The sequence below is a fragment of the Branchiostoma floridae genome, chromosome 1 (genome assembly GCF_000003815.2).
Source record: "Branchiostoma floridae strain S238N-H82 chromosome 1, Bfl_VNyyK, whole genome shotgun sequence".
Taxonomy (NCBI): Eukaryota; Metazoa; Chordata; class Leptocardii; order Amphioxiformes; family Branchiostomatidae; genus Branchiostoma; species Branchiostoma floridae.
In genome coordinates, this window is record NC_049979.1 from 20,990,501 (window position 1) to 21,004,975 (window position 14,475).

The window sequence follows — 14,475 nt, forward strand, 5'->3', positions numbered from 1 at the left end:
AATTTTGAGATAGGCTAAAGCATCCATGTTTGATGGATGCGTCCGTCAAAGTAATTAGGATGTATATGAAAAGAAATGGTGATTGGCTTGTTATACAACAGGAACAAATGCATTTGATTGTGGTATCGCCATTATCACCGTTACATTCCGCATTATCATACCAAAAAAGTCCCCCGGGAGGGCGCGGCAGAAACAGTCTAGCGTTGCATAATTAGTGACAAGGTGTGATCTGCTTCCCCGGCCGGACTTTGCATTGTGTACGAGACGTCGCATGTAAACAAACACGTAAACACCGTTGGAACAGAATGTTCCTATGCGAATAAATGCCAGGCTTGAGACAAACATATGCGTATACAAGTACTGTTTTGATGATGATTCAAATTTTTCCCAAATAAGTCAACAGTTACTCAGCAAGTATCATGCTTGTGACTTGTGTTTTGTAAGGCTCCGTTATGTCGTTTTCTGATAAGTTTCTGTTCAGCCCAAGCATACCAAAAGCGCTACTAACTACTAGCCAACAAGGAATGTAGTCACAAAGACAAATTCAAAGCGGGTATTGTTTGGAAACAATCATTGTATAAAACATACCTCGCCGTGAGATCCGCAGGACAGTGATGTAAAATAGCCCCAGGACGCCGAACTACAAAACAGGGCTGGCTGTTTCAGTCCCTCGATCGCCGTCCCGTCCGTCGACTGCCACTTGAGTTTGGTCACCGCCTCAACATCACCCTACTACAGAAGTTCACACACGTGTGTACAAATCCATATCCCGAGTTCAACGTTTCAAAACTCAAAGTTTGAGGTACAAAAAGATTGCGGTCCTCACGGACAACGCTGACTATCTCCGCTTTATTTTCAAACTGACTGATGTGCAGTCTGATTGGTCAGAGAGACAACGATTGGATTACCCACAATACACCGCCCCAATGTACGGATGCAAAAAAATACAGAGTCGCATATTTAAGATATCCCAAGATTACCAACAATGCACTGCTCCAATGGAATCCCCTCCACTGGAGCAATCCACTGGAGCAGTGCATTGTTGGTAATCTTGCCACGAATGCAGAAAAAAACCATTTCGCATCCTTACGAATCCGAGTATCTTGGTATCTAGCGTAACGTGGATTGTCTCACTTGTATTGACGTTACAAACTGTGGTGTCCGAGGTACAAAAAGGGGGAAAGATATGACCAATCTAAAAATGATATTTTGCGCAAAAACAAGAGTGCTAGCCACGCATACGTAAAAAGTAAGAATCCATACGGATGCTGTATTGGCATCCGCCAAGTACGTAAGCATACGAATTCCGTGTTTGCATCGATACGACAGCGAGTGACGAATACCAACAAATGCGTTTCGGATGTGTATGGGATCCGTGATTTTTGGTAATCTTAGGAATCCGTTAGCATCCGTTAGGATGTTGCAAATTCGTATACGTCTGCATCTGAAGAGTTTTTGCTGATAAACAAGAATCCTGACCTCGTATGCTTTTGTTTACATTAAAAGTAAGTATCAATACGAATGCACTGTTTGAATCCGCTAGTGACTTATGGATACCAACGAATGCGTTACGTATGTGTATAGGGTCCGTAATTTAGGAAGTATCCATACGGATGTAGTGTTAGCATCCGTCGTGAATTACGTAAGTATACGGGTTTCTTGTTTGTATCCACCGCGGGTTACGGATACCTACGAATGCGTTGCGGATGCAAGTGGGATCCGTCATTTTTTGGGATCCGTGATTGATTTTGGGATACGTCAGCATTTGTCAGCATCCGTCAGCATCCGTCAGGTGTTGCAAATTGGAGTCCGTCAGCATACGTCTACATATTAGGTCTTTTCGTCTAGTGGTGGTGTTTCATTTAGGAAAAACTTCTCATTTGCAGTGAACTTCTCTACCATTTATGCAAGAGACAACCATAATCCTTGGGTAACTGACATCTATCTCACTTCAACCACCTCTCGATAAGACAGCCAGAGCAGCATAGTTCTCCCGTAGAACTTTACTGTGCCTGTCAGTGTCTCTATGTAATCAATGCAGTTCCTATAGGGAGTTATGCTGCTTCCGTGTCGTTGACAATGGTGATTGCAATGTCATCTAACCATTGTACAATATACCAGCTGTGAGCCTTCCTTGCAGTTTTTTAGTTACCATTTAGCAGATACTGGGAGAAAATAACAGATTAAGTGTGTTGATTAAAAGTGTATGACAGATGATAAGTATGAAAAGATTTAGATTGTGATTATCTTAAAGAAGTCATCTTTTTCTCAATATAATAATGGATTATTTATCGAGAATGTGAGCAAAAGTTTGCAAATGGGCAAATGTGAGAAAAATTGTGTTACATGATTTTAATACTATTTGGCAGATACAGTGAAATATTGCATTATCACATGTATCAGTGATGCAAAGTATTTGGACATGATTTCTTATACTGTGTAAAAATGCAACCACAAATAGATTTACATATGTAAAATATTGCACTTGGTCATTTCATTATTTTTCTTTCAATGAATTAAAAAAGGAAAACTCAAACTGCCAATAAACAAGTTGATTATTAGTAAGTATCCACAAATGCAGGATATATTTAATTTAGAGCATCCTTGGTCTAACGTGTGATGAATTCTTTGATACTGTTTGTTGACTACTTTGCGAGCCCCTGGTCCCGCCCTACTGTGATCGCAGTTGGAGAAAATAACAGATGAAGTGTGCTGATTAAAAGTGTATGACAGATGATAAGTAATCTATGAAAAGGTTTAGATTGTGATTATCTTTAAGAAGTCTGATATTTTTCTCAATATAATAATGGACTATTTATCGGGACTGTGACCATAAGTTGGAAAAATTGTGTTACCTGATTTTAATATTAATTGGCAGATACAATGAAATGTTGCAATATCACATGTATCAGTGATACAAAGTATCTGGACATGATTTCTTACACTGTGTAAAAATGCAACCACAAATAGATTCAGGTTCAACCGTTCCTTTGGATGCATGGTTGGATCGGTCAATTTAACCAAACCCTTCTAATAGCCCTGCTATACGCCTGATTACGTAATTGAGTCAGCCTGGTCGACCTGTCTAAGGTGCTGTGTGCAGATAGCAATTTGCTGCTGCAGCCGTGGATCGTGGGTTCGAACCCCACTTGTTACAATTTTTTCTCTTTGTTAGAAAAATGTCATGTAATGTTTTTTTAATAGAAGACAGACCAATTCAGTAATTCGACGTTTAAAAACTCTTTTTCATGTGATTTTGTTTAACATCCAGGTTTTTTCTAAAATACGCACCGGCCAGCTTTTTTCAGAAGCTTTCTTGTTTAATTAAACTGTAGTAGAAACCAAGCCGGGGGCACCATCTTTCTCCAATGATTACTTTTTTTGTGTCTTTTCTAAAGACCAAGACGCCTCAACAAAGCTAAGCAAAAGGTGTGTGGAAAGTTTAAAGTTGAGGTATTGAGTTTAGGACAAAAAATGGAGAATGAATCATCAAGTGTAAGTAGGTCTTTTATTGATACCATATCAGGTACTATTTCCTGTTACAGTGGCTGTCAAATAAAACTCTTGACAACAGTCAAACTTTACACAAATACGTAGCCACGTACCGTACAAGGTTATTCATGTCAGACACCATTATTACTCCAGCTGAAGTTTTCCTCCATAGCAAAATACAAAAACACAGTCAAGTTTTTTTGCCTGACATTGAGTATAAAACAAACTGTTGTTGCATTGTTAAGATTACTGTTATGATATCTCTACTATATCTTAGGTACAACACAATGGCTTTAGTAGTAAATTTCACTGTGAGAAACAACATAGAATTACGGTAACAAACGTACTGGGGAAAACTCATATCTACGTTAAGTTTGGGACACGGTAGTACCAATAAACTCTATCTTCACAGAAACATTGGGCTGACAATGTTAAATACATAAAGCTTCCCCTGCTTTTCACGATATTTACAGAGTTCAACGTTGGCATGGGAATATTCAGCTGACAGATGCTGCAGTACAGAGAGCAGCCCTCAAAATTACATTGTTGAATGATCGTCTGACTGTGTGTCGTGCTTAGCTACAAGAAGTGCTTAATACATTCGGAGCACCAGTGCACAGTCTGATCTTCTAACACATGATCTAACCACTCAGCATGGCAGTGAAAGAGCAAAAATTAAAAATAACAAAAAAGGCAAAAAAATTACGCAACACATGATTCCAGCTACTATGGTTGGTTCACAACTTGGTACACAAAACTTGGAAGCTTTTTTCCAAAATAATAACTTGTCTTTCACTGCCGGCATGAAAATATACACAAACAAATATCTACTTGTCATGGACAGGCCAAAGGGTCAGCAAAAAATATATATATATATTTATATAACTCTCACAGAGAAAACTCATACTTCATTACAGTATTAGCCACAGTACATCTTTAGTTACAATTTAATTGACTTCAGTAGGGTTACTGTTTTTTCTCTTTTCTTCTTCTTCATTAACTTAAACAACAAGTTTGGACTACAGCAATATGTATAAAACACTGCAAAGCCAAATCCACGGTCTATATCAATCACTGCATAGACAGTGTTACCCTCATATTGGAGAGGGGAACACCTCTCTAGTAGCCTCCCAGCAATGCCTCTGGTCCCTCAATATATACACACACTTTGACAACAGTAGACATCAATGCTGGGGGGAGGGGGGCGGTTGGATTTCAAACTTCCTGATGCACTTCATGAAATTTGCACAGTAGTTTGTGTGTTTTATTATTACCCAGGGCTTTCCTCTGTACAAAGATATTGCTGAGCCAAAAATTAACCACTGCTAAATATTTGCACAAAACAAAGATTCTGTATGTGAATAATGAAGGTGGTCGAAGGGACCACAAATGAGAAGTTCACTCCACAATCTCTCCTCTGTTCTTAAATTTACAAAACTGCTGGTTACATGTATATCAGACCCTACCAGCACTTTCAATACTTGTACTAAGTTAGGGGGAGTTATGTTAAATTAACAGTAAAAACCAAAGAAGATTTCATATACATCCAACAGCAGTTTCTTGAATTGGTACATTGGGGGTAAGGGGGACTGAATTTGTTTTCCTTTTGTCATGAAGTACTGCCAACTTTGCTGATTTTCAGTGTTCTTCTAATTACACAAGAGTAGAAATGTTATCACTGAAGATTCTATCCATCCCATCTCTTCTCTGCCCTGGCGAGTCGTTCTTTAGCGTGTCAGGTTGACTCTTCAACAAGCCTGTAGAAAGGAAAGAAAAATATCTTTAATACTGTAATATGATGCAACTTGTTCTTTGATCTATCTTTCACAACTAACAAAATCATCTAGTACTTCAGATTTACCAAGTCTTATATTTCCTTCATTATACTGCAGCTATACATCGCATTTAGTTTCTATATACAAATGTAAATGTAATTGTGAACTTACATGCTTGTTCTCGAAAGCTATAGGGTTAGCCTGTACATAACCCCCATCACTGCTCCCATCCCTGCCGGAGCTGCCGTTGCGTAAGCTCCCCTGGTTGCTCGGCGTACGCTCCCTCCGTCTCCCCGTGGAGCCTCTGGATGACGTGCTGTTCGGGCTCATCGGTGGCGTGTTGGTGCCCGCGGTGGTCGTTCCACGACCGTACGACGACAACTCATCTGCAAAGAGTACCAGAAATGTTTACACCTGCGTACTTCCGCCACATGTGCCATGTTACACAAAGGAAGTTATGAATGCTAACACCTGCATAAAGCTAAACTGCATGAAGCCGTGCTTGCCTACAGAGAAAGCAACACCACGGCACTGTCACACACAGCCACTACCAAACTAAAGCAAATCAAAGCAGCAAAACGACCCTGTTAGTGCGCTGGCTCGCCTGATAGCTATGCCCTACGTCTGCAGCTACAACTTTTTGCATTCTCATGCCTGGTTAGGACTACACAGGACCACTACACATGCCCAACACACCTCTATAGACGTTTCTCGGAGAGAGCTGCCCTCCCCACTCGTGGTGGTGGGGACTGGTATAGTAGAGCTCTGATTGGAGGAAAGGAAAGTTGGGGTGATCAGATCCAATTCACCTGCCACCTTAATACAACTTTCGTGCTGAAGCAAATGCACACTATGCATGCTTGAAAAAGTGCTTGGTGTCATTAACAAGGGAAACTGACTCACAAGAGCATTTCCATATTAGGAACCAAACTTTATGTTGTACCATTCCTGCAAGTGCCTACAATGTGTACATTTTGCGGTAGAATTGTGAGGTCACGCCAAACAAAATGTTGTTACTTTAGAGGTTTAGCTGTTCATATTTCCGCAAAGACAACAGTTTTGTCACTAGCAGGTATGGTTAGTGATAGTTGAAACAGAATTGTGAAGTACCTTCTGGCTCTTGCCGCTGCCTCCTGTTGGGTGCGGGCTTGCGGCTGACGTCCGGTCGTGTTTTAGGCCGGGAAGACTGCTCAGACTCTGACGAGGGCGCAATATCTCCACCTACATGTGTGTCAAAACATATGGTCAGTCTACAGTCTTTCTTAGAGGAAATGCTGTCTCCCCCCTCAATCCCAGTCAGTACATTGTAGCTTGTCTAGCCTGCTTCATTTGTCATCTCTGCGTTTCATGAAAAATGTAAACTGTGTCTAAATGATGAGCTCCTATACTACTTGAGGGTTTGTGATGTTTTTCAAATTCACGTTTGAAACAATTCTGCAGTGCATGAGTAATACATGGGAAATATGCCGTGAATTTGCGGTGGAAAGGCCATCATGAAAAACCCTGAATGTTTCAAGATTTACAGTACTGAGAAGCCCTCTGACCTATGTTTAGTGAGGGCCCGTCAGAGTCAGATCTGGACTGGTCCTGTCTCCTCCTGTGACTAGGCGGGTGTGGACGGGGCTTCTGGGCCAGGGCTGCGCTCGCATTGCTATCTGTACTGAAGGGGCTGCCCGACCTCTTGTGTCGAAGGGCTCCCGGGAACTGCTTTTTACCTGGCACAAGATATCAGACTCGATTATTGCATGGACAGCCACACTATAGTCAATGTAAATTTGAATCAAAGATACATCACACAAGTAAGTACAAGATCAAAGCAACAGTTCACTAGCCTGGTATGAGAACTGGTGTGATCAGAAGTGTCAGGCCCAGTATGGCAGTAAGCAGTGGACATCCAAATATTTGTAACTACCCAGGTGGACTCAATGCTGTATATAAACCTAATTGTACATGGTTCTCTTGCATTTTCAATCAATCATGTCTAAAGCTATGAACATCACTAACTACACGACTACTTTTACAATGAATGGAGCTAACAGCTGATACCACACTTGTAGCCAGAAATTAAACATATCTGATATTCCAAATTGCTTCTGTTTTTCCAAATTTGAAGTGACCAGTGTTAACTTGTCTTTAAAAGATGTATGACTAACCTGCATTAGGATCGGAGACAACAGAACCCTGCACTGTAAGCCCTGCACTCTCTGCAGCCGCCGCTACTGCACTGGCAAAGTCTGCGTCCGTGAAGAAGGACCCGTCCGACGACTCTGCAGCGCTGGACCTGTTGCTGGCTGACGTCACGCTGTCGTTGTCATCAGTAGCCGAGGCCCATCCAGCAATCATCGAGTCTATATAGTACATGGACAACAAGAAGTGTTAACAGCAATCAGTGTAAGTTTTAACGTGTATATTTCTACTTATAGATCAGACCAGTGTGTGATCACGATTTATCGTGGCATCTGACCCAATGGGAAACTGGCTGAAAACTAGGATTCATGCCCATGTTTTCCGATGCAATTTTTGCTTTGCAAGCAGGACTGATATTGCAAGCTTACATGTGATGACAGTGCAGACAGTTGTCTTCTTTTTTGCACTGGCCAGCATTGCATCTGCCTACATGCCAAGACGTTCTGGCCATGCACAACAGAGCAGACCTATCTCTCAAGCAGTGCAATTCTCAGGCACGGCGGTCTACCTGAGTATCTTCTGCCATTCTCTCGCGGAGGCTTCAGACTTTTGGGCTTACTCCTGCGATTTCTTTCCATGTTTTCCCACGAGTCCAAAAGTTTTTGGAATTGTAAGTAATAGAGGAGAAAGTCATTATCGGGACCATCAAGGGCATCAAATTCAGATGGTTCCAGACTGTCAATAGCTTCAACTTCTGATGTATCAAAACCATCAAAGTCGGTGTCCAATGCATCTACATCTGCTTGGTCAAGGAGATCTAGGGAACACAGTGGACAGGGGAGGGAAGACAGGCCAAACAAAAGTTAGACATGGGAGGAACAGAAACAAAGAACTCAAGAGCAGAACAAAGGAGTTTAAACTTAAAGGTCTCAAACAAAGGAGTACAGAGAGCAAGCAAAACAAGTCGATACTTCAAGTCACAAATTTTGAGGTGGCCATTAAACCAAATGTACTTAATTTTTTCACTATATTTGTTCCTTTTAGAATGTTGTAATTGCAACCATTCAAGGCTGTAAGGAGAATGACATGACAAATGCTTTTGATGGCCAGATCAAGGTTTGTGTCTTTTCCTACAACCAAAAAAAGATGGGAGTCTTTCACTGTAAAAGATAGACAACTAAAAATACTTTCATATAGTTTAATTTGTAAGTACAGAAAACAGAAAGCAGCATAATGACAGAATGGGGATAGGCTGACAGATGAGATTAATGCGTGAGTTTTTGAAAATACAACAGTTGCCAGTATGACTGGCAGTAGCAGTTGATTTTGCATGTGTGTGTGTGAGTGATTGCATTTAGTACTGTTAGCTTGCCACTTCACAAACACCTAGGTCAGAAAGCGAATGATACCACACCTCTATTACCTGTGACGCTGCTTTCCAGATCTCCCATGCTGGAAGCAGGCGTCTGTTCCCCCAGGTGGCGTTCCCTGTCGTAGTCACGGTTCTCGAAGTCCTCGTCCCTCACGCTGGTGTCCGCGTCCGACGGAGCGTCCAGGTAGCCGTACCCCGGCAGCTCGATTCTCAGCCCCGGCCCCTGCCCCGTATCCTCCAGGTGCGCCGGCAGGCACGGTAACGTCACGTCGGTGTTGGGGGAATCTGGGGTGGGTCTGTGATCGGGGGAGGGAGGTACATTTACAGTTCGTTTCGGAGGGGTGGGGCCACGCTCCTCAGGGGAAGACAAGTCTGAGTTGTTGTGTCGATATGTGCGAGCTGGTGGGGTGGGTCCACGGTCACTGCTGGACTTGTCACTCAGATGGCTGGGAGAGGTGGTGCAGGGAGGTCTCTTTGATGACCTAAAGGGCACATTGTTTCCATGGTATATGAATTTGGGGCAAGCTTTTTTTCCACTCCCACAGATGCGTGGAGTGTGGATATGCCAACCGTGGCCAGTTGGGAAAATAGTGTTGGTATTCTTGGTAATATTGGGCTAGACACGTCTGTCGAGTAATTTTCACAACCTTAAAAATACCAAAGGGGAAAAGAAAGCGTACAGGAAGGAAAGCACTTTCTCTTTTGGCCCAAGGGAGGGTAGAAATGAAACTCAATTGATGTAACAAAAACAGGGACTTGTCAGGTCACCCCACTTTACACAGAAAGTGAATAATAATGAAAAACAAAACAAAACCCAGTAATATCTTAACATACTATTTGGCGGGATAATATACATGTACATGTGCCAGTACAATGTTTCTTACACTACAAAAGGTCCTACAGTATGATTAGAGGTAGACCCTGCTCACCTGTCACTCCTGTGTGAGGAGGAGTAGGGAGATCTGGGCGGGGTACCGGGAGGGGAGTCCACCTCGCTGGGTGGTGGATGTTCCGGGGGAGGGGGCAGCAGGTCTGCCCAGTTCAGCGGGGGCCCCGCCTGCTTGGCTGCCGAGGGCGGCGGCTTGTTCTGTGCTCTCCTCCGCCGACGGGAGGAGTCATCTATGCGTGAAAGCAAAAAAGATGAGATAACAGCGAAATTTAAAGATGCACAATTTAATGTGTGAAATAGACTCATGCGCACTGTTCATCATGCTTCGACTTTTAGGACAAAGATGGGCAAGAATGTAGTTCCCACCTGTGGCTGACCCATCACTGTAAGGGCTTCTGGGCCTGTTGTCATACATGGGGTTACTCAGAGAGGTGGACATCTGACTGCCTTCCGAGTTCTCCTGGGGATACATGTCTGAGGAAACAAACAAAAAAGAAAACTTTGTCAAAATGTTACAGTTAGAAGTGAAGTAGCATATGAGCATGATCATGTGCAAAACAACAAGTAGCTTTGCTGAATGTGTAATTCTAATCATACAATGGATAGAAAATCTAAAGATGTTACACCCTGGGTTTATACTAAGGGGTAGCAAAGGTGTAAAGTAAGAAGGTTTGACAATCATGTATGATGCTGGACACTACTAGTACTGGTAACTATGAGAAAGGGCTATAAGGACAACTCACCATTGTTGACTTTGTGGTCAGGTGTGTACGCATCCGGCGTCCTCCTCCCGTTCTTCCTCTTCCCCCGCGTGAAGGTCGGCATCCACTTCTCGCTCCCGTTCTCAGACACCGACTTCTCCAGGTTCAGGTTCTCGTTCAGGTTGGTGTCGACCACGGAGGTGGAGGCGTAGGGGGCCGGGGAGCCCAGGTGGTTCATGTTCTGCTGCTTGGTCAGGAAGGTCTTGAGATGGGGCTGGTTTCCAACCTCGGCATATTCCGGGAGGCTGAGGGAGAAAAAATGCAAATTTTATAGTTTTGCACTATAGAAGCAAGATACTCCCTTTGGTTCCAGATACAGATGCACTACTTTGATGAAGGATGCAGTATGGATCTGTAAATCTGGTCCAGTCATGAACAGTGCTGAAGGGGGATATTGATAAGTCAGCCACATTCGGTATTGCATTCTTCACACTGCAGCAGCGACACCTAGCTGAAGTGCAAAGTAATGCAGTTCAGCATCATCCTGATGTAGGCGACAGACCAAAACTGAAAACACTTCTGTAATCTAAGAACTTTGTTATCCACAGCTTGTTGTCTGTTTTCGGGCAAACTTTTCAGACCATAACACTACTATTGGCAACACTTTTTTAAGTATCAGTTATGGGACTGGTCTCAAACCATTCAAACAATATTGGTAACATATCCATTGAAAGTAGTCCATCACCAGTAATGCCATCCCAGTAATACCCCTCTCCCGCTAGAGGGTTAATTAGGCTGCAATGTTGGACCAATTCTGGATGTAATGGTCTGCATAGATCGATGCATATCATCTGGAAACATTGAAGTATGTGCAATTTGTGCCTTGGCCTTTAATGGTCGATCAATATCAATGATAAATCTTTGCCAAGACCTATTCACAGGTCTCCATTCAAACTTTCCAAATCCTAACAAGAACAAAAAAAAAACCTCAATAGAATCATCACTATGTACAAAAATGGATGGCCACAGGTTCAACTTCCAATGTTGCAAGTGCAGCATATAGCATGACTGTAACCAAATCCTTTTATTGCTTTTGAGTGTAACCAAAAAGAATCAGCTACCACATGCAGTAAAAATGATGGAATGCGGTATGCAGTGGACAGCCCCTAGGTAGACAGAACAAGGTGACCCGACTGCCCAAAAGGGTTACTTACCATGAATCATTCTGACGTTATTGACTGGCCTGAAAGCTGCAATTTTTGGCAGGATCAATGTTTAATCACCGGGCGGCCTGGGTGCCATTGCTCACCCATCTGACCCCACTGTTCCCCCCAATGGTTATTGATCAATGCGACCTGTCCTAGGGACAACTACACTAGTACTGGGCTTTGCAGCAAAGCCTGGCACAGTGCTGAACAAGTGTCTTAACATGAACAATGAGATTCAGCAGCCACAAATAAGTGTACCAGAGGATTTTGTGTTGAGAGCAGGTCTTTTTTAGGTTGTCGTTCAGGTCCAATTTTGAGGGATATGACAATCAATATTATGTCAATGGTTTGCAATTATTCTCAGAATGGGGTTGACAATCTATCAAACTTGCATGGAAAGGATTTTCCAAAATTTTGCCCATGGCTATGGACTAGCCTTTCAAACTGTTCTAGATTTAAAATGCTACACTCCAGTGTTAAACACAGCAAGCTGCAAGTGCTTTTCCAGCCTAGAATTTAAACATTACCGCTGCACTGCGTCCTAACTGAGGTTAACATACTATGATATTTGTCAAACGTATTAAATGTAATGTTTAATTCATTGGCAAAAATATTTCCAAGTATTGGTCACCCTACTTACATTATGTAAGTACAAGCATAAATGAAAAATGTGCAGCATTTCAAGGTATTTCTCACAGCTGAATTAGTCATTAAGACAAGCAAGACAATAAAAATCACATTAAAGTACAACAGTATGCCAAACAAATATTGAAACCTATGCCTGTGTTGGAAACTTCAAACATGTCTTGCTCACAAACTCTATCGTAACAAGTTGTATTGAGCTACAAGAGGCAAATGCCACTGTGCTAATGATTTTTCAAACAATTGGGTAACAAATTAGCAACACAGAGACTTAACTACTCCAGTACAAAATTGCATCAGAGTATGACATGGGAGCCCAATAAACTAAGACGATTTGTAATTCCTCATAATTAAGACTGCATGTGGAAACAGTGGAGCTGATTGCCATGTGAGACTTCCATGTGTATTCTTTACCCTGTTAAAGTTCTTCTCTTAAGTTATAGTCAACCATACATGTACTTCCTCAGTGATCCATGCAATTATCATCACTATCACCATGGGAAATTAGTAGTCAAATGTCACACTTTGCAAACCAACTCAAGTAAAACAAAACACTGGTAATTGTCTGGGCAGTCTGCCAAAGTGCGACATTGTTAATTTTCAGGCATCAGTTGCTTGTTGCTACTGAGGTGAAAATATGCAGTGCAATTTGCAACCTCATAGTAGACAGAAGAAAAAGAGCAATCAGAAAAGAAAGGGGCCATACAAAAACGTTTGAAGCACCATGAAAAACTTGTAAAACTCTTTTCAAAGAACATTTGTTATTTCTTACCTCTCGACATCCGGAGGCATGTTGGCATTGTGGACCATGTAAGGTGGCACGCCCGTCTCAACCTCAGGCTGCATCTTGGCTTTCTCCTTCCCAAGGTTGTCGTACACCATGTCGTTAATGTCTGGAAAAGGAAGACAAGGGAATCACTGTGATGAACAAAAGTTTTTATTAGTTTTTCTATGTTGTGACTTTTTGCATTATTGAAAGGCATCCAGACCAAAAAATTCCCGGACTGCAACATAAATAGATATTACCACCAATGGAACGGTCTCACAAAGAAGGACATTACCCAGTATACATGAACATGGCAGATCTCTCTGGCCCAGAAAAGGTGGTAACCTAGTAATGCACTAAAAGGCAGGTTCAAGTGCACATATACAATGTTGGTTGCCCAGCTTATCAGTGGGTCTTTTACTAATCCCTTACTTCTGGTAATGCTTACTTCCTTGGTGGTCTTACCAATGAGGAAACAAGACCCAGTTAAGCAGATTTGTAGAATGTTAACGTTGCACTTTTGAGGGCAGGATTTATTTCAGAACACCCATTCAGCACAAAACACTGGAGGTGGTATACATGTAAGAAGGACATGGCTGTGTGGTACTAAACTTATCCTGTTATACTAAAGTCAAAGGGGGAGAAATTGTTGAAGTCATAACAAGGACCACTACCATCACCGATAACTGATTCTTTGTGGCCTCAATATATCAAAAGGGGATATTTTCCCAGATAAACTGTGAAAACTAATCAAGGTATCAGAACTAACAGTCTTATCTCCCAGCCCACATGGACACTGTGATTGGCAACTTCTCAGGTTCAAAATGAAAACAGCTCCCTCCCATCTGATCCACACAATTTCACGCATGGCGTCCAGGCAGGAAGGAAAGGTATGACTTCTTAGAGTGGTTCGTGACCATACATCATTTGGGGTGCCTTTAGCATGCTAATGGCATCAAAGACAGCCAGAGAGACGGCTCACGTGATCCTAAACACCAATTATGGAGGAAGACTGCCCTAACCTGATGGCAACATCAATAGTTTGAGAGGCAAGCTCGCATCCCAGTAGCCAATCTATATGAGTAATGTTTCCAACCACTGCCTTCACAAGCAAACTGTCTCCTGATATGCCCTATCAGAATGTCTGGATTCTACTCTGCATTAGGAAGTCAGGTATGGAGACAGTATCACATCAGTGACCCAGTGAGTCAGATTGTCCCTTGATGGATGGCTGAAGAGATCCTATTGACCTTTACCCCTCATCTCCTACAGAATCCATTACAAATGCCTGTGGGGGAAAGTTAGGGTGAGAGCCCCAGTATCTGACAGATGATGGGTCTCCAGGCCATCCAAAACAGTTATTCAATGCATTCAACATCACCAACTGCCTTTATGGAAAAGTAATTGAAATCAATAGATGAGCTTCTTTGCACCTATAGAGCATGGAGATCCACCACATTTCTCATACTTTGCCTAATCCAAAAGAATGGGAAGAAAAACTCC

The 14,475-nt window shown here is 42.3% G+C and overlaps 1 protein-coding gene across 12 annotated transcripts in view; it reads right to left on the reverse strand.

Moving 5' to 3' along the window:
• Positions 1-3,489: 3,489 nt before the first annotated feature.
• Positions 3,490-14,475, reverse strand: part of LOC118418184 (roundabout homolog 1-like) — a 78,470-nt gene continuing 67,484 nt past the window's right edge. For 7 of the 12 annotated variants that reach the window (XM_035824100.1, XM_035824058.1, XM_035824025.1 and 4 more), the window contains 12 exons: positions 12,979-13,099; positions 10,399-10,661; positions 10,022-10,129; positions 9,696-9,885; positions 8,809-9,248; positions 7,963-8,211; positions 7,421-7,615; positions 6,812-6,982; positions 6,378-6,488; positions 5,964-6,032; positions 5,439-5,653; positions 3,490-5,249 (listed from right to left, as the gene is read on the reverse strand). In XM_035824100.1, coding sequence (XP_035679993.1) covers positions 5,241-5,249; positions 5,439-5,653; positions 5,964-6,032; positions 6,378-6,488; positions 6,812-6,982; positions 7,421-7,615; positions 7,963-8,211; positions 8,809-9,248; positions 9,696-9,885; positions 10,022-10,129; positions 10,399-10,661; positions 12,979-13,099 — 2,141 coding nt within the window. In that variant the 3' untranslated portion in view covers positions 3,490-5,240. The remainder of the gene's footprint in view (positions 5,250-5,438; positions 5,654-5,963; positions 6,033-6,377; positions 6,489-6,811; positions 6,983-7,420; positions 7,616-7,962; positions 8,212-8,808; positions 9,249-9,695; positions 9,886-10,021; positions 10,130-10,398; positions 10,662-12,978; positions 13,100-14,475) is intronic. The other 5 variants (XM_035824042.1, XM_035824080.1, XM_035824072.1 and 2 more) reach the window with 5 other exon arrangements.